The sequence below is a fragment of the Bufo bufo genome, chromosome 2, assembly GCF_905171765.1.
Source record: "Bufo bufo chromosome 2, aBufBuf1.1, whole genome shotgun sequence".
Classification (NCBI taxonomy): Eukaryota; Metazoa; Chordata; class Amphibia; order Anura; family Bufonidae; genus Bufo; species Bufo bufo.
This window is the reverse complement of record NC_053390.1, coordinates 211,852,630-211,872,796: the sequence shown is the minus strand read 5'-3', so window position 1 is coordinate 211,872,796 and position 20,167 is coordinate 211,852,630. Positions and strand designations below refer to the sequence as shown.

The 20,167-nt window shown below is 41.5% G+C and overlaps 1 protein-coding gene across 5 annotated transcripts in view; it reads right to left on the bottom strand.

The window, feature by feature from the left end:
- Positions 1-1,687: 1,687 nt before the first annotated feature.
- ATXN2 (ataxin 2) overlaps positions 1,688-20,167 on the bottom strand; it is a 160,052-nt gene continuing 141,572 nt past the window's right edge. For 3 of the 5 annotated variants that reach the window (XM_040416097.1, XM_040416096.1, XM_040416100.1), the window contains 5 exons: positions 13,781-13,834; positions 4,272-4,417; positions 3,332-3,556; positions 2,009-2,174; positions 1,688-1,901 (listed from right to left, as the gene is read on the bottom strand). In XM_040416097.1, the coding sequence (XP_040272031.1) occupies positions 1,873-1,901; positions 2,009-2,174; positions 3,332-3,556; positions 4,272-4,417; positions 13,781-13,834 (620 nt within the window). In that variant the 3' untranslated portion in view covers positions 1,688-1,872. The remainder of the gene's footprint in view (positions 1,902-2,008; positions 2,175-3,331; positions 3,557-4,271; positions 4,418-13,780; positions 13,835-20,167) is intronic. The other 2 variants (XM_040416098.1, XM_040416099.1) reach the window with 1 other exon arrangement.

Below are 20,167 nucleotides of genomic sequence, written 5' to 3'. Positions count from 1 at the left end.
GCATATTCTATTAGTGCCGGAACGCACATTGCCGGTGTCCGAGTTTTGCCACGGATGTGTGAATGGACCCTTACAGTGCTATTTATTTAAGGTTTTTTATTTTTTATTTCTTAAATGCACTTATGTGAATAAATTAATAGTAATTTGGACTTTAAATTTAGTTAAAAACCCATTATATAAAAAAATACAAAAAATACAAAAATATATATATATATTTGAAGACAATTTTGCATTTTGTGGGAAATTATGACATCTAGGAGTTTTTTTTTCAATATTTTATTTGTTTTCAGCACATCAAAATACATGGAAATTAGATGAAAATAATCAAACAGCTTTTTAGTCGGAGACCAATTATTAATGCCTTGTACAATGTCTTGTATGGTCACAGTAAACAGTGACAGAAATTACTTGTAGCCTACTATTTTTCCCATTAGACAAAAGGGGGCAGTTTTCTCTGTGTAAGAACTTTGGCTAAATCTCTGTAGGAATAGAGTCCACGAGTACTTCATGTCTCCTCATTGACGCCATTCCTACAGAGATTCAGCTGAAGATCTTATCAACTGTATACAGGATGATAATCCCTGAGAATCAGATCAGATAGGAGGATGAGGCAGCTCTTTAGCTCAGTGTTCTGAAGTAAGTTGTCCTTCTGTGTGATTAGGACAGGTTCTGAGTGTATTAATAGGACGGCAGCCATTTTATTTCTCCTAATGATTGCTAGCTAGACAAAAAGAGCCATTATAACTATGAACGGTATTTGGGAATATATTTATAATAAAGTAATATTTAAGTATTTTCTGTCATTTTCTAAATTCCCGGAGAACCTTTTGAATGACATCAATATAAATTGTGCAGCATTTCCAAGGGTTGCAGAGTTTTAGAACATGGATTTGAAATCCAATTCACAGAAGAAAAAAGAGGGACATAAGACTAATCCGCTGCATATGAATCCTTATGGCATTGGTGCAATGATACCAGATGTTCAATTTTTTTATATTCTCTAAAGAAAATCTATGCTCTGAGTTTGGACATTTCGGTGAATACTGGTAATTACATTCAGTTCACATCCCATTAAAATATCAAACCACAAATACTCAAACCATTATATATCTAAATGTTTTTCAAGCATTAAAGTGAATTACCCAGTAAAAATATTTATGACCTATCCCATAGACACCTCTCTAAGTCTGTCTAAGGGTAAAAATAAGCACACTGAACCCCTTCAACAACTTAAGTTAAACACAAAGTCTGTTTTCAGTTTTTAAAACTTTTTTTATTTTTAATTTTTTTTTTTCAGTTTTTATTTTATATTATCTACAAAGTAAAAGTTTTTTTTTCCTTAACTTAAAAGTTACCCCACTGTCACAAGACAGAGGCCACATCAAACCTGATTCATAAATAATAATCCATCAGTTTGATGATAGGAATTTTACTGAATCGGTTTCAAGTTTAGACATAAAAAGGGGTTTTAGAGTCTTGATTTTTGTTTGTAAGGTGAAGATAGCAGCAAGAATCACTCGTGTTACTTCTTTCGCTAGCTGATGAGTTCATAACTTAGAAGGGCCTTTAAAAATAAATAACTTCCAGTTATCAGCAAGCAAAGGTTGGCTTTAGGAAGAGCGATGCAGTGTCCGGACAGCCTGCAAGCTCCTACATGCCGCTACTCCGTTTGAATCTTTCCCACTGCAAGGTGATCAGTTAGCATTCCTATTGGAGGTTAGCAGAAATCAGGTTTTGTTGTTTTTTTGTTTTGTTTTTTTTAAACAAAAATGAGAAATTCTAGTTGTCACAACTTCCATCGGTGGGAAGAAGGTGGCGGGAGAATTTTTGGCCTACAAAAGGGTTCCAGCCTTTTTCACAGAAACTCCAAGTTCAGAGCTGTTGTTGGTGATGTGCTTGGACTGAGTGACAAAAACAATAAAACAAGTTGTTAATAACTAAGGACCTAAGAGAAACAAAGAAAAGTGATCCATTTTAAAACCTGCTGATATTCTAATCCAACGCTCACCTGGAGGATGTGTCATGTAGGGGAAGTGTGCAGTTGTAGAAACAGGAATGGGCTGTAATGCACTCTGTGCAAGCGCTGCTTGAGGACCACCTGGAGGCTGTGCAGTCATCAGCATCATAGGGTGAGCAGTTGGATGAGAAGGAACCATTCCCGACTGAACGTGAGCCTAAACAGTAAAGGCGATAGGAAAGTCAGACGTGTTCAGGTGATGTCAACTAAGGACTAGAAACATTTGCGATGGTGTGTTTATCTATGCAGGGAAGTTTGCACAATAGATTGTACTGGTACCACGGAAGAGAAAGATGGGCAATGCAGAGGGAAGGCAGAAGCTGCTTAGGGCCACTTCGGCTTTCTCAAATGTTATACATGTTTAACTTCCTGAGCACTGAGTACACAAAAGAATATGTGGCAATAATAGGGTTAATACAAAAACCTGATTACATGGCAGATCACATGATTATTGGGTATGTCTCAATAAAGGCCCTTGCACACAACCGTGTGCCCTCCGAGATATACAGTCTGTGAGTGGGCCATATGTCCCGGAGCGGGATCGTGCACACAGGAGCGCACAGCATCATAGATTACAATGCTGCTGTGCACTTTGGGCCGCCTGCGGGACTATTGTCCCGCACTCATATAATCTTATTAGTGCGGGACAATAGTTCCGCGGGCAGCCCGACGTGCACAGCTTCATTGTAATCTATGATGCTGTGTGAACAATCAATGCCGCTCCGGGACATATCGCCCGCTCACGGACCGTATGTCTCAGAGGTCATAAGGTCGTGTGCAAGGGCCCCAAGTCAGATGCCTGGTCCTAAGCTGGCCATACACATTAGATAATGTTGTTATATGGAGACCTAATCAACATGCTCCCCAAAGCAATAAGCACTGACATTTTACCTCCAGTTATGACAAAAAAAAAACAACATAAAACTTTAATATAAGAGCTTGTTCACATCGCTCTATTATTTTCCATTATTCTGCTCTGTCATAGGAGCAGAAGAATAGAAATAACATAAGTGGCGGATTCTGCACATAACTGACAAGAACAGAGCCTAACAGATCCCACTGACTATAATGGGATACGTTTGGTTTCTTTTATGGAGAAAATGTTTTTGCATGCAGGACTTCTCTCGAATATTTTTTAAAATGTATGTGACAGAGGCACGGAATGTATTCTCCAATGCAGATGTAAACATACCCTTAGCTGTACAAAAAGTTATGCCATACCTGTAACTGATACATCACATCTGTAATGAGACCCCTAAATACCTGTCCATGATTGAATTCACATGTATTTTTGCATTAAAAACTCTTACTTACCTGTTGCACATGAGCCATATGAGGTGAATTGGTATAGGCAGTCTGGACATGTGAGGGGTGGATTGTGAAAACTGTCTGCTGTGTAGGGAAGCTGTTTTGTGGGGACTGAGCATTAGAGCCTGGGGTCATAGAAGGTGGAGTTGGAGCCAGCCCCGTATGGTAAATGGCAGACTGTTGTTGCTGATTAGCAAGGTGCAAAGCCTGGGCCGCCTGGTGCTGATGGTGCTATGAAGAAGAATAAACATTACTTATTACTTCTCTTAATAAAGGAGGAAAAGTCTTTGGAAACAATGGGTGTTGTTTCATTGGCAGAGATTTTTTTCTGTTTAATTGTGGCCATCTTTCATGCAAAAAAACAACAACAAAAAAATAGTCTCAAAAAATATTTCATTACAGCTTGAACATGTAAAATACAGTACATCAGCTTCTTGAGTCAATACAAAGGTGACAACTAAGAAGAATGGGCTAGTTCCTCCAAATTCTGATCTGCTTTACATTTTGGTGGATCTTTTTAAGCTCTAGGACCATTAAGCTCTCCTCGATGTGGGTTTTATCAATATCATGAGGCAAGATAAGCCTACATTTGCTTGCCATAATGTAAAATAGTTTTCTGAGATCAGAATATTGACGGTCTAACCTCAGAATAGTGGAGGGTCAGACTCTTGACAACCCTGAAGATCAACTATTTCAATTGAACAGGACTAAGCTGCAATATTCTGCACTACCGCTATTAATTAGACGACATGCAAGAAGACAGACCGGTGTAGACAATGAAGAGGCTGAATTTCTCACATGGTATTGCAGTCCTTCAACTTACTGATAGTCAGGGGTGCCTAGATTCAGACCCCTGTCAATCTGGTATTTATGGTCTATCCTGAGGCTGGGACACTGATATTATAAACCTGGAAAATCCTGTAACGCAAACACTTTATACCATTACCTGAACTGGGCTTGGTGCTGGATGACTACCTCCATGTTGAGATTGCTGCTGTCCAGTTGGAGTGGCTGAAGGCTGAGGATGAGGGGGATGTGGGTGTAATGCAGCACTGGGGTGTGCATACTGCTGTGCTAGAGAGCTAGTGGAAACTGGAAAGGAGAAGGAGAAAACTAATTAACTGAGAAAAAAATTGTCTTTTAAAACATCAGTAATGGCACCAGCATGTAGTCATATCTATATGAACAGTGGATGATACCTTACAAACAGGTGGTAATAAAGAGACCACAGCTCTATTTCACATTAATAAAGGATGTGATTCACTGCCGTCCAGTTTTTAATGCCCAGGTTTGGTTTATCTCTACCTGTGGTATTGCAACTGTGCAGAATTGTAAAATATTGCTTACATTACTGCTTGCTCTTGGGTTGCCATGGCAGCTTCAATAGAACAGCTTTGCTCTGTGCATGCAGTAGAGGGCGCATGTTAGGGTGACAGGCTTTATTCAGACTGACACATTCCTGCTTTGCACGAGAGCTTTAAGCTAGGTCTACACGACGACATTTGTCGCGCGACTGTCATAACTACACTGCAACATTTGTTGCGCGACATTTTGTAGCACCAATGTCGCGCAACAATTTTTAAAATGGTAGTCTATGGTGTCGCACTGCAACATGTGACATGCTGCGACTGCGACAGTCGCAGAAAAATCCATCTCGAATTGATTTTTTGCGACTGTCGCATTGCAGTATGCTGCAGTGCGACACCATAGACTACCATCATAAAAATTGTCGCGCGACAAATGTCGTCGTGTAGACCTAGCCTTAGGGTCTATTCACACATCCGTGAATGGGCCCGCACCCGTTCCGCAATTTTGCGGAATGGGTGCGGACCCATTCATTTTCTATGGGGCAGGAATGGATGCAGACAGCACAGTGTGCTGTCCACATCCGCATTTCCGGGGGCGCCCCTGATCTTCCGGTCCAAAGCTCCGGATAAAAATAGAACATGTCCTATTGTTGTCCGCAATTGCGGACAAGAATAGGCAGTTCTATGGGGGTGCCGGCCGGGTGTATTGCGGATCCGCAATAGACTACAGATGTGTGAATGGACCCTTATATTGAGCGTGAAAAACAGGATCACATCAGCAGGAAAGGAGGCCGTGTGAATAAAGATTACTGATCCTATCAACCTCCTAGCTAGAGGGGTAGTGAAGTATCAGTTACTATTGGGCCCTAGAGTTTGAGGGGACCCAAAAGCATCTTTGCCAAAGAAGAAAACACCAGTAGTACAAATGGTTGGTGAGCAGTCTTTTTACAGACTTTGCACTGGGGGCCAGAAGCTTTAAGTTATGGCTCTGCTACCAAGGCAAGTCCAGCATGCAGACATGTAGACAAACACATTAGACAATACCAACTACATGTTAATTAGTACAATACCCCGGGAACTCTGAACCATCAAGATGCCTAAAAACCAGGTCAACGATAGTTACACTGATGTAGCAGTTTTGGGTTTAGCAGAAGGGAATTGTTGATTGCAGGACTAATTATATCACACAGTAGATGATATAACTTGGGACAACTCATCAACTCTACAAACTGAGGAACCAGTTAACGAGAGGCTTCCATTTTTTTTTTTTTTACTAAAAACAAGTGGGTGATTTTCTGGATTTTTCTTCTTTTTTTTTTTTTAAATCACTCAATGTATTCTACTTTCTGCCTTGGATCCTAACTCCTTTCTTTGTTTGGACATTTAACACAGCAAACAGTCTCATTTGACTTTTTCAGTCAGACCAGAGAGGGAAGAGGGATGAGCGACTTAATTAGACATCACACTGATCAGTGCAAGGCTCTTCTGGGGGGCATCTTTATCTAGGCCTATCGAGGGAACAACAGAGCTGTCACTCTGTTATCCCATTTCCACATCTACTTATACTAGAAGATAACCTCTCCCTCCACAGTAGCAGTAAACTAAATAATGGATTACCTTTCTGAATAGGAGTTTTGTCTATCTGTGCTGACGGATAGACAATATTTTGAATATTTTGTATTTAATTCTCAGTGGCATAGTACTGCCGAAATAAAAAAAAAAAACAGCCCAAAAAAAAGATTTTTTTTTTTCTTTTTTTAACCACCTCAGCCCCCAGTGCTTAAACACCCTGAAAGACCAGGCCACTTTTTACACTTCTGACCTACACTACTTTCACCGTTTATTGCTCGGTCATGCAACTTACCACCCAAATGAATTTTACCTCCTTTTCTTCTCACTAATAGAGCTTTCATTTGGTGGTATTTCATTGCTGCTGACATTTTTACTTTTTTTGTTATTAATCGAAATATAACGATTTTTTTGCAAAAAAATGACATTTTTCACTTTCAGTTGTAAAATTTTGCAAAAAAAACGACATCCATATAGAAATTTTGCTCTAAATTTATTGTTCTACATGTCTTTGATAAAAAAAAAAAATGTTTGGGTAAAAAAAAAATGGTTTGGGTAAAAGTTATAGCGTTTACAAACTATGGTACAAAAATGTGAATTTCCGCTTTTTGAAGCAGCTCTGACTTTCTGAGCACCTGTCATGTTTCCTGAGGTTCTACAATGCCCAGACAGTACAAACACCCCACAAATGACCCCATTTCTGAAAGTACACACCCTAAGGTATTCGCTGATGGGCATAGTGAGTTCATAGAACTTTTTATTTTTTGTCACAAGTTAGCGGAAAAAGATGATTTTTTTTTTTTTTTCTTACAAAGTCTCATATTCCACTAACTTGTGACAAAAAATAAAAAGTTCTATGAACTCACTATGCCCATCAGCGAATACCTTGGGGTCTCTTCATTCCAAAATGGGGTCACTTGTGGGGTAGTTCTACTGCCCTGGCATTCTAGGAGCCCAAATGTGTGGTAAGGAGTTTGAAATCAAATTCTGTAAAAAATGACCTGTGAAATCCGAAAGGTGCTCTTTGGAATATGGGCCCCTTTGCCCACCTAGGCTGCAAAAAAGTGTCACACATCTGGTATCTCCGTACTCAGGAGAAGGTGGGGAATGTGTTTTGGGGTGTCATTTTATATATACCCATGCTGGGTGAGAGAAATATCTTGGCAAAAGACAACTTTTCCCATTTTTTTATACAAAGTTGTCATTTGACCAAGATATTTATCTCACCCAGCATGGGTATATGTAAAAAGACACCCCAAAACACATTCCTCAACTTCTCCTGAGTACGGGGATACCAGATGTGTGACACTTTTTTGCAGCCTAGGTGGGCAAAGGGGCCCATATTCCAAAGAGCACCTTTCGGATTTCACTCCTCATTTTTTCCTGAATTTGATTTCAAACTCCTTACCACACATTTGGGCCCCTAGAATACCAGGGCAGTATAACTACCCCACAAGTGACCCCATTTTGGAAAGAAGACACCCCAAGGTATTCCGTGAGGGGCATGGCGAGTTCCTAGAATTTTTTATTTTTTGTCACAAGTTAGTGGAAAATGATGATTTTTTTTTTTTTTTTTTTCATACAAAGTCTCATATTCCACAAACTTGTGACAAAAAATAAAAACTTCCATGAACTCACTATGCCCATCAGCGAATACCTTGGGGTCTCTTCTTTCCAAAATGGGGTCACTTGTGGGGTAGTTATACTGCCCTGGCATTCTAGGGGCCCAAATGTGTGGTAAGTAGGTAAATGACCTGTGAAATCCGAAAGGTGCTCTTTGGAATGTGGGCCCCTTTGCCCACCTAGGCTGCAAAAAAGTGTCACACATCTGGTATCTCTGTATTCAGGAGAAGTTGAGGAATGTGTTTTGGGGTGTCTTTTTACATATACCCATGCTGGGTGAGAGAAATATCTTGGCAAAAGACAACTTTTCCCATTTTTTTATACAAAGTTGGCATTTGACCAAGATATTTCTCTCACCCAGCATAGGTATATGTAAAATGACACGCCAAAACACATTCCCCAACTTCTCCTGAGTACGGCGATACCAGATGTGTGACACTTTTTTGCAGCCTAGATGCGCAAAGGTGCCCAAATTCCTTTTAGGAGGGCATTTTTAGACATTTGGATACCAGACTTCTTCTCACGCTTTGGGGCCCCTAGAATGCCAGGGCAGTATAAATACCCCACATGTGACCCCATTTTGGAAAGAAGACACCCCAAGGTATTCAATGAGGGGCATGGCGAGTTCATAGAAATTTTTTTTTTTTGGCACAAGTTAGCGGAAATTGATATTTTTAATTTTTTTCTCACAAAGTCTCCCGTTCCGCTAACTTGGGACAAAAATTTCAATCTTTCATGGACTCAATATGCCCCTCACGGAATACCTGGGGGTGTCTTCTTTCCGAAATGGGGTCACATCTGGGGTATTTATACTGCCATGGCATTCTAGGTGCCCTAAAGCGTGAGAAGAAGTCTGGAATATAAATGTCTAAAAAATTTTACGCATTTGGATTCCGTGAGGGGTATGGTGAGTTCATGTGAGATTTTATTTTTTGACACAAGTTAGTGGAATATGAGACTTTGTAAGAAAAAAAAAATAAATTCTGCTAACTTGGGCCAAAAAAATATCTGAATGGAGCCTTACAGAGGGGTGATCAATGACAGGGGGGTGATCAATGACAGGGGGGTGATCAATGACAGGGGGGTGATCAATGACAGGGGGGTGATCAGGGAGTCTATATGGGGTGATAACCACAGTCATTGATCACGCCCGTGTAAGGCTTCATTCAGACGTCCGGATGCGTTTTGCGGATCCGATCCATCTATCAGTGCATCCGTAAAAATCATGCGGACATCTGAATGGAGCTTTACAGGGGGGTAATCAATGACAGGGGGGTAATCAGGGAGTCTATATGGGGTGATCACCACAGTCATTGATCACGCCCCTGTAAGGCTTCATTCAGACGTCCGGATGCGTTTTGCGGATCCGATCCATCTATCAGTGCATCCGTAAAAATCATGCGGACATCTGAATGGAGCTTTACAGGGGGGTAATCAATGACAGGGGGGTAATCAATGACAGGGGGGTGATCAGGGAGTCTATATGGGGTGATCACCACAGTCATTGATCATGCCCCTGTAAGGCTTCATTCAGACGTCCGGATGCGTTTTGCGGATCCGATCCATCTATCAGTGCATCCGTAAAAATCATGCGGACATCTGAATGGAGCTTTACAGGGGGGTAATCAATGACAGGGGGGTGATCACCACAGTCATTGATCATGCCCCTGTAAGGCTTCATTCAGACGACCGGATGCGTTTTGCGGATCCGATCCATGTATCAGTGCATCCGTAAAAATCATGCGGACATCTGAATGGAGCTTTACAGGGGGGTGATCAGGGAGTCTATATGGGGTGATCACCACAGTCATTGATCATGCCCCTGTAAGGCTTCATTCAGACGACCGGATGCGTTTTGCGGATCCGATCCATGTATCAGTGCATCCGTAAAAATCATGCGGACATCTGAATGGAGCTTTACAGGGGGGTGATCAGGGAGTCTATATGGGGTGATCACCACAGTCATTGATCATGCCCCTGTAAGGCTTCATTCAGACGTCCGGATGCGTTTTGCGGATCCGATCCATCTATCAGTGGATCCGTAAAAATCATGCGGACGTCTGAATGGAGCTTTACAGGGGGTTGATCAATGACAGGGGGGTAATCAATGACAGGGGGGTGATCAGGGAGTCTATATGGGGTGATCAGGGGTGATTAGGGGTGATCAGGGGCTAATAAGGGGTTAATAAGTGACGGGGGGGGGGGGGTGTAGTGTAGTGTAGTGGTGCTTGGTGCTACTTTACTGAGCTACCTGTGTCCTCTGGTGGTCGATCTAAACAAAGGGGACCACCAGAGGACCAGGTAGCAGGTATATTAGACGCTGTTATCAAAACAGCGTCTAATATACCTGTTAGGGGTTAAAAAAAACACATCTCCAACCTGCCAGCGAACGATCGCCGCTGGCAGGCTGGAGATCAACTCTCTTACCTTCCGTTCCTGTGAGCGCGCGCGCCTGTGTGCGCGCGTTCACAGGAAGTCTCGCGTCTCGCGAGATGACGCGTATATGCGTGACTGTGCGCAGCGCTGCCACCTCCGGAACGCGATCCTGCGTTAGGCGGTCCGGAGGTGGTTAAATACGAGTATGGAGTTTTAAAAAATACCCCTTTCTGATGGAAGTGTCCCATTATAGAGAACCTGTCACCACACAATGAAATGCAATCAGCAGGAGGGGCTGAGCAGTTTGATATAGTTTTGTGGGAAAATATTCAGTAAAACTTGCAATTTGTACATTTATATCTCTGCTCTTTCCGACTTCAGTTGTACATGGTTGAGGTCTTAATAGTTACCGACAGCTATCTCTGTATACACACATATACATGGAGTGCGATCAATTACTTATAATAGCCAAATGTGCGTCCCTGAGCTCCAAAAGACCAGATATATAAATGTATAGATTACAAGTTTTACTGAATCTTTTCCCACAAAATGATATATCTGCTCAGCTCCTCCTGTTCTATAACATGTTGTACTGCATTTTGTGGTGGCATGTCCTCTTTAAAGAAATACAAATGGCCAGAGGCGCTTTCAAAAAGACTGGTTATAGTCAAGTTCAGCGACTCATGCATTTGCCATACTTGCTCATCTTGCAAGTAACAGATGATCCTGCGTTAACCGCACATTGTGATGTGCTTTCATACATAGCATCCATACAGGAACCATGGATGATGACAACAAATCAATGCAAGTCAATATAGACTTCAAAACATGTGGTAGGAATCCTTTCATAAGTCCTTTGAAGGGCTATTACAGTGGACACCCAAGACTAAAATAGGAGAGATTAACCCCTTAAGGATAAAGCCTATTTTGACCTTAAAGGAAACAGCCCCAAATCTGACAGGTCATTTTATGTGGTAATAACTCTGTAATGCTTTTGCTCATCCAACTGTTTCTCAGGCTGTTTTATTGCGACACATTGTACATTGTTTATAGTAAATTTTGGTCAATATGTGAGGGGGGGGGGGGGGGGGAATGTCAGTGCATCTTATAAAGGGAATACTAAGGAGTGCTTTCATTATGGAAAGTTACACACAGGTGGACTCTAATAATTAGGTGACTTCTGAAGACAATTGATCACACTAGATCTTATTTAGGGGTATCCGAGTACATGGGGCTGAACATTTTGAAAACCACATATCATTTTCTCTTTACTAGACCAGGGATGCACAACCTGCGGCTCTCGATACCATTCTGCGTGGCCCCCAACCATCTGGTAACAAACATGTATTGTCTTGTGGCTGCTCACATGTATCTTTCATGTATTCTGCCATTAGATGGGAGACCTGTAAGTGTAACTAGACATTTATGATATATACTATATGTTCAATATGCCATAAATCTAGTATTTTAGTTGGCAATACCCCTCTAAGTTTTATTTTTGGCCCTTGGAATTGGTCCCGGCTGACCATGTTGCCCCCAACCAGAAAAGGTTGTGCACCCCTGCACTAGACATACTCGCTATTTTGTGTTGGTCTATCACATAAAATCCCAATACATTTGAAGAGGACCGGTCATCACAAAATGCAATGCAATCTGAAATCGCCATGTTGTAGAGCAGGAAGAGCTGAGCAGATTGATATATAGTTTTGTGGGAAAAGATTCAGTAAAACCTGTAATTTATACATTTATATCTCTGCTTTTTCCACATCCTGTGAACAGATATTGGTACAGGAGGAAGGGGTTGTATTGCTTTTTCTGGTGACAGGTCCTCTAAGTTCATCAGTATGTGATCAGTGGGGGTTCGACAACTGGGACCCTGCAAATCAGCTGTTCAAGAAGGCACTGGGGCTCCTGTGATTGTCACGGCCTTCTCTCAGCTTTTCCTAGGCCAGTGAGACACGTTCATCGGTAATTAGAAGTGAATGGGGCTGAGCAGTTGCTATACAATGTACGGCGATGTGCTTACAGGAGTGCCGGCGCCTTCTCAAACAGCTGATCAGCAGGGGTCCCGGGTGTCGGACCCCACCGATCAGATACTGATTACCTATCCTGAGGTTGTTGGCTGTTGTTGCACACATTAGGACCATAAGGGGTTGTCAGCTCAGAGGCCAGACAGCCCCTTTCAATAAAAGGTACATACATCATAACAAGGAAGGTAAGTGGGTAATGGACCATGGTTAGATATGCACCCCCAGAAAATGCAAGATATGTTAATTTACCTTACATAAAATTATTGCCTCACTGTCTCTTTAAGAGCAGTGAACAAAACATGCAAATCTTAGGGGCTTTTATGTTTAGCATGCTTCCTTTAAGAGTACTTTCACACTAGCAGCGACGGAACTGCCTGCCGGATCCGGCAATCTGTATGCAAACGGATACCATTTGTAGATGGATACGGATCAGTCTCACAAATGTATTGCATTACCGGATCCGTCTCTCCGGTTGTCATCCGGTAAAACGGATCTGGTATTTATCTTTTTTCACATTTTTAAAGGTCTGCGCATGTGGAAAACTTACGGCCGGATCGGTATTAATGCATTTAAATGTAAAATAATCCCGGATACGGCATGTGTTCTGGAATTTTGGACTGAGAAAATACTGCAGCATGCTGCGGTATTTTCTCCGTCCAAAAACCGTACAGTCGCTGAACTTCAGACATCCTGATGCATCCTGAACGGATTGCTCCCCATTCAGAATGCATTAGGATAAAACTGATCAGTTTTTTTCCGGTAGTGAGCCCCTAGGACGGAACTCAATACCGGAAAACAGAAACGCTAGTGTGAAAGTACCCTAACTCTGCTGAAGGATTCTAAGGGAATTTTTGTGGCATTAAAACAGTATTCAAGCACTCCCAAAATAAAAACAAAACAGTATGCTGAAACAATACATATAGAAGAACTGTACATTTTAAACAGATTTGGATGTTAATTTCAGACAGATCGTAACCATTTCCATGTGGTTATATGAAAATATATTATAATGTAGTCACTTGGTTGGCCTGGAATATGCCTGGTTAAGCAATGAATAATACTCTAATACTCTGCTATATACATACATCTGTATAACTTGCCTTAGTGTAAATAAAATATACAGTATTTCTATATAGTATTTTTTTCATTCATTTACAGGTTACTTTTTTTTTATTACATAGTCTATCAACCAGACATTCCATAAATGTGTGGTCACTGGACTTCTGAGAACGAGAGATCCCTATTCTTCTAGCCTTACTTTTCCCCTCCTCAACCACTTCTGCATCTCCCATTTATTTCAACGAAGAGGTACTGCAGACACTGCTTCTCTGAAAATAGGGAACAGGGGTTCTTTACTGGGTTCACATTTTAATGCATGCTGAATGACAAGTGATGTCATCACCCAATCTCCAGCAGGAGGCAGTATTGTGGTTCTAGACTACAAAGCATCTATTCATGAGGCCCTTCTCCTAGCCCACATGTTCTGGTGCAAAGTGTGAGGTTACAAGCACAGTCAAGTAAAAGCAAGGAAATCAAAGACGACAACTCACTGGCAAAGTAGAAAGAAGGGGCAGTCTCCTTGTTGTTTGGAATTTTAGGACATGCTGAATTTGGGGAAATAGAAACGTAAATTAGCCTTTGAAGAAAGCAGTGCAAGGCTGACATGATGGACAATGAATATGAAATCTATTGTGCTATGGCTTCCAACTGAAGCAGGAAAGAAGTCATCGTATCGGTAGTCATGCACACATTCATCGTCATTTGCGGTTTTGTATAAGGTATGAAAAGACAGGTTAGCATTCTCCAGATTAGTGTTCAAAAAATCACTGGTTGACCCTCACCACCCTAAAAATACACAATAACTAGCTGCTCAATACAGAGGCCAAACAAGTGTGGCTATTATCAGTGGTTACACCACAGCATCAAGTTGGGGATGCTCCAGCAGCACTTCTAACTGGATGCCGTGGATAGCCTTCCACAAAGCCGATGTCCATCCTAGAAGTCAGCACCGTTATCAGATGGTCTATAGCAGATAACCGATCAGACACACGCGGTTCGAGTAGATTTGCTACTGATTTGATCAGTAAGAAGGAATGTTCATGCCTGATCGTTGCCCTCTCAATAGTCACATGTAGATGCAGCAATGATCGCTTCTGTAGGGTGAACTATTGCTACTGTGCCTGAAAGATGTGAATACATGACAAGTGTCTGCTCATTTGTCAGTTAATTGGCAGTCATTTATTGAGAATGAGCATTCATAAAAACCAATAGTTACTGATAACGGCCCATGTAAAAGGGCTACGAGGCTGAGAAATGCTTTGACCCAGTTTTCAAACTGAAAGCAGTTTCATTTGTAATGGCCACAAAGGTCCATCTTTTGTTTGTGTCTCCACACATTCCTACAGCCATGACTCAGACAGATACCATACAGTGTCATCTGTTCCCCATAGAGTTCCATTTTATTTATTTTTTTAAATGAAGTATACTTTTTTTTTTTACCGGACTGTGCAAGATACGAGAACATGGTGTGTTGCGTTTTTGTAACAACCCCCCTAACTTGTACGTCAAACGGAGGAATAAAATGTGATGTGAACCTACCCTTACTGTTGGCAGCGATCCGTGTTGGGATTAGTCTCACAGCGGTTTGCAAGTATAGAAAGTGCAGCAGTAACCCAAGTCGGAATAAGGGTACATTCACACAATCATTAAAAACTGATGCACTTTGTCAGTTTTTTGTGGCCATTTTGCATCTGTGTACATACATTTTCTGTCCATTAAAAACTAATGAAATTTATTGAGTTTTTTCCTTTTAACATCCCCATTCCTGCAGTGGTCTTCGTATACAGAATGTGCTCCCTCCCCCAACGTAATCAACAATTGATTTAATGCCCCATAGTAAAGCTCAAACATAAAATTAAAAAAAACAACTCCCCTCACCACAGGCACTTTTGGGAACACTAGTTCTGCACTGCAGGCAGCAGGACCTGACATTCCCAGCGTGATCAAGCGTCAGGTCCTTACGCCAGTGTGGAGCCCCATGCACTCAAGTAGTGAAGGGAGTATTTTAAGATCTCCGACTAAACAGAAGTCTAGTGTGCAGTCTCACAAAATGATCACGGCTGTAATCCTTCCGTCTTGTCTTCTATCTATTGTGTTACCGCAGACTGATTTTTTGGGAGGTTTCTCAACATTTACACAGGTGAATAAATGGGATCTTCAAATTGCTCAAAACATGAGGAAGATGCCACTTTCCCCTAATAAAATACACTACAAAAGGGTTATATATTATATGTAATACTGATGCAAAGAGTCAAATGCACTTGGAGTGTTAAGCAGTCATGGTGCCAGAGAAGAGGTCCTGATCATATGTAGAAAATATATAGCAGAAGAAATTGCAGCACTTCAGGTTCCAGTGACAAGCGCTTACTCACCCATATGAAGACCTGTTTGTTGTGCTGCGATTTCTTCTTTACCACTCTGGTATAATAAAATGATACTTCCCACTCTGAACCCATCCGCTCCTCCGCGCTGCAGCAGCATTATGTTTTACCTGCACCCCATGCAGTCCAACCACTGGCCTCACCAGTCACTAAGGCCTGTGACTGGCTGCAGTGGCCACATGTGGTGTACAGGACAGGCATAAGACCACTGAGGCCTATGATTGGCTGCAGTGGTCATTTGCACAATACAGGCATGTCATGTGCTGCAACTGCGAGGATTTGGAAAAGTGAATATAACGTAGGCTATTCCTTCCCGCTACTAAGATCAGTCATAGGATCTCAATAGCGGGGGGGAAAACGCTTCCATTTTGTCCCCATTCATTGTCGATGGGAACAAAACTGAACTAGACAAAACGGAATGCACCAGAATGCATTCCGTTCCGTTTGGTTGCGTCCCCATCGCGGACAGAATAACGCTGCATCTGTCCAGGATGTGGTGCGGAGCAAGACTCTGACACAATAGAAATCGGATCCGTCCCCCATTGACTTTCAATGGAGTTCAAGATGGATCAGTTTTGGCCATTTTAAAGATAATACAACCGGATCCGTTCATAATGGATGCAGACGGTTGTATTACCAGAACGGAAGCGGTTTTGCTGATCCATGACGGATCCAGCAAAAACGCTGGTGTGAAAGCAGCCTTATTTTGTCTTTCACATTTTATAACCTAAACAAGCACTTGAAAGGCACCCCAAGGCAGGATGGCAAAAGGTGCCTGTGACAAATACCTATATAACCATAACAGGGAAGATCATGCTGGAGACAATATATGTTTGGCAAACATAAGACCCGTTTTTGAGGAGGTTTATTATTTTTTTTAAATATATAAAAAAATAAAATAAAAAGCTTAAAAAAAAATAAAATAAAAATAAGACCCTTGTCTACTGTGTTCCAGGGCTGAAAATATACATGTAAGATACAAGGATGACAAGGCAGCAATTGTCCATATCCTATATAGTGTACACTTATTTATGTGACTAGCAGCGCTTCTTATGAATAGGGAATGGAAAACCTCAAGCTGTAGAGAAAGCTACAAACAAGGATTCTCTGTTTGGCAAAGCAGCAGCTGATCATACAAGAAGAAATTCCCATGATTATTAAAAAGCTCTTTTATGATAACTGGGAATGTGGACAAAGAGCATCATGAAACTCCATAAAATGGAAACCAGCAAACTAACAAACATTACTAGTTTTAGAAAAATGCAGTTATACTTACCATCCGAAGCAGTCAGTGCAATCTATTATCCATCTACCAACGCTGCTTGTAAGAAGTGTTCACACTCCAACTCATCTGATAAATCTCTAAGATTATCTACATTCACTACACACCTGCTAGAACGCAGAATCTTGCCTGTGCCGGCCTGAAATCATTATCTTCCTCATGCACTTTACAAAGAAGGGGGGGGGGCTGGTGCAAAAGCTCAAGCTTTAGGGTTGGTTTCTCCCACAAAAATGTTTACTCTCTGACCTACATGTTGTAATTTGTAGTTAATCCTCTTACCAGGGACTGTATCTGTGAGTTATAACCTCCATTCTGATCCTCAGCTGTGTCATGTGACTAACACTCTGCCTCTCCAACTGACACAGGACAGAAAGTCAGTTACTTCTCCATTCATTCCTATGAGACTGACATTGAGGCTCCAATACGAATACATAAAGAAATTGGCATCCTGTCCACACACAAGATGCTGTGTTATTTGGAAAGCCAGAGTGCTAGTCAACTGCGGATCAGCAGTTATAACTCACACAGTCTCTGGTAAGAAGATTACCTTCACTACAGATTACATCATGCACCTTTCTAACAGGTCTGAGAATATAAAAATTGTTAGAGTGCTTCTTTAATGGGGAGAAACTCAGTACTGAAATCAACGATGGTGACGCAGTACTGCTATTGCAGTGATCCACAGAAATAGATATGGAAACATTTTTCCAATCTCCATATTTACATGTGGCTTTGACAATTTTTTAAGACATTACTGCCATGTCTCCTTGAGATTACCTGAGCTAAAACACAGGAAGTGGCCACACAGTCCAGAGAATTGTTATCATTTTAAGGCCCTGTTTGAGGTTCAGCTAAATTCTACTTTCATGGGGAGCACCATCTGTCACCATGCTGCCCTGCATTTAAACAAGGGCCAAGAAATGGTAATGCTCCAAGAGCGTCGCAGCCTTCTCACTGTTTACTGCAGGCCCAGTGACGTCACGACTAGTATCACTGGCCTGGGCGGGGCTAAGCTCTGTTTACTTGAATGGAGCTTAGCCCCGCCCAGGTCAGTTGATACTAGTCGTGACGTCACTGGGCCTGCAGTAAACAGTGGGAAGGCCACGGTGCTCCTGGAGCGCCACTGCCTTCTCAAACAGCTGATTGACGGGGGTCCCTGGTGTCGGACCCCCTCCGATCAGATGCTGATGATCTAAACTGCAGAACCCCTTTAACACTCTAGTGATTGGTTGAGACCACCCCAGGGATCAGAAGCTCACCGATCGAACCTTGATGATACACCCTAGTGACATGCCATCAATGCAGAGGTCAGCAACCAGCTTTTGTGAAAACTACAACTCCCAGCATGCACACTTGCTCAGCTGTTCTCCTATAGAAGTGAAGCATGTTGGGAGCTGTAGTTTCACGAGAGCATGAGCGGCAGTTTACAGACCCCCTGCTTGATCGACATGTTTAGCGATACAAAACCTTTAACCCCTTAAGAACTGGGCCAGTTTTCATTCCTGCATTTTTGTTTTTTTCATCCCCACCCCAAGAGCTAAAAAGTTTTAAAATTTGCAGTTCATAAAACCATTATTTTTTGCAGGACAAGTTATATATATTTTTACCATAGCTTGTAATGGACAACGAGAAAATAAGTTATTGTGGGGTAAAAAAAGAATTCCAACAAGTTTTTTTGTGTTATTGGTGCACTAAAAATTACATGCCAGACTTATTCTGCGGGTCGATACAATGATTGCATCACAGTTTCTGGGGCAAGGTGCAGTCTTTATTCCTACCATTTTAGGGTATAATATGTTTTTTTTTTTCTTCTTGGGGGGGGGGGGGGGGGCGACGACATGAAAATGCAATCTTCTGATCGATTGTCCCATAGTCTGCAACAGAACATTACTACAGTCTATGGTATTTTCACAGGCATAGCTTCATAGGCGGCTACCAATAAAAGCACTGGGATCCTTCACAAATTCCCAGGCTGTCATACCAACAGATGGGTGCCCCACAATTTCACTGTGGGGAGGGGGTCCTACTGTAAGGCAGAGGGAGTTGACCACTCTGTCTAAACCTACTGATGCTGTGCATGTTATTGAGATGGCATATGAAGGGTTAAATGACCATGATCAGCTTTCTCTGATCCTGGTCAGTGCGGGCGAGTGCCGCCTGAATTATACAGCCAACACCAACTGCATATGGAGCAAACTCAACACGCAAGCAGGCACCATACAACCTTAATTGTAATTTTAACACTCATAACATACCAGTAGGTCATTGTGGGTGATGGTGACCTACTGGTCACGAAGAAGTGTACATTTCTACTAACAGCAATGCAATCCATAAACATATCCTATGCACTTTCTATATGAATGGCTAGTAGACACTATTTTCTTTTTTATCTTCTATTTGGTTCACTTGCTTTTTTACCATTTCACAGTGATCCTGCATGGGGATTTTCCACATTATGTCACTAATGTTGACTATTACATGCAAACTTAATGAAAACCTTTTGAAACTAAAGCCCCACACTAACAGCTTCATCAAATGAAAAAAATTATCGCTGGAAACGGATACTTTAATAAAGTTTTGTTTTTAATTTATATTCAATAAAGTGACAGGCTTAAAGGGACACTACCGTCAAAGTTTTACAAAAAAAAACAAAAATAACGTTGGATGGCTTTCTGGATATAATTGTTTGAACTCACTCCATGTATTCTACTTCCTGTCCGTCTCTTAACTTCCTCCTTTGTTTGGACTTTTAGCACAGCAAACAGTCTCGCTTAACTTTCTCAGTCAGACCATTCACTGTGGTCAGAGAAAGCCTCCCCTGCAGTGACTCAATTATAACATCACACATTAAATTCATGTAGTGTTATTCTGTGGGCATCTTTATCTAGGCCTATCGAGAGAACAGAGCTGTCATATTAATTCTACTGATCTACTCTTACTAACATATACCATCTTTCCCTCATAGCAGCAATAAGTCTGTATGCATCACATAACAACGATCATCAATTATTATATAAATAAAAATGTATAATAAAAAAAAAAAATATATACTATATTCACCTCAGTGGCAATGGCGACGTTTCGGCTCTATATCAGAGGAGAATAAAGTATTTTTTAAATTTAATTTTTTGGAGTGCTGCCTTTTTCCTACCTATTGTTGTGGGATTGACTTTTCCCAGTGGGCTGTGCACCCATTACCGCCTTGAGGCTGTGCT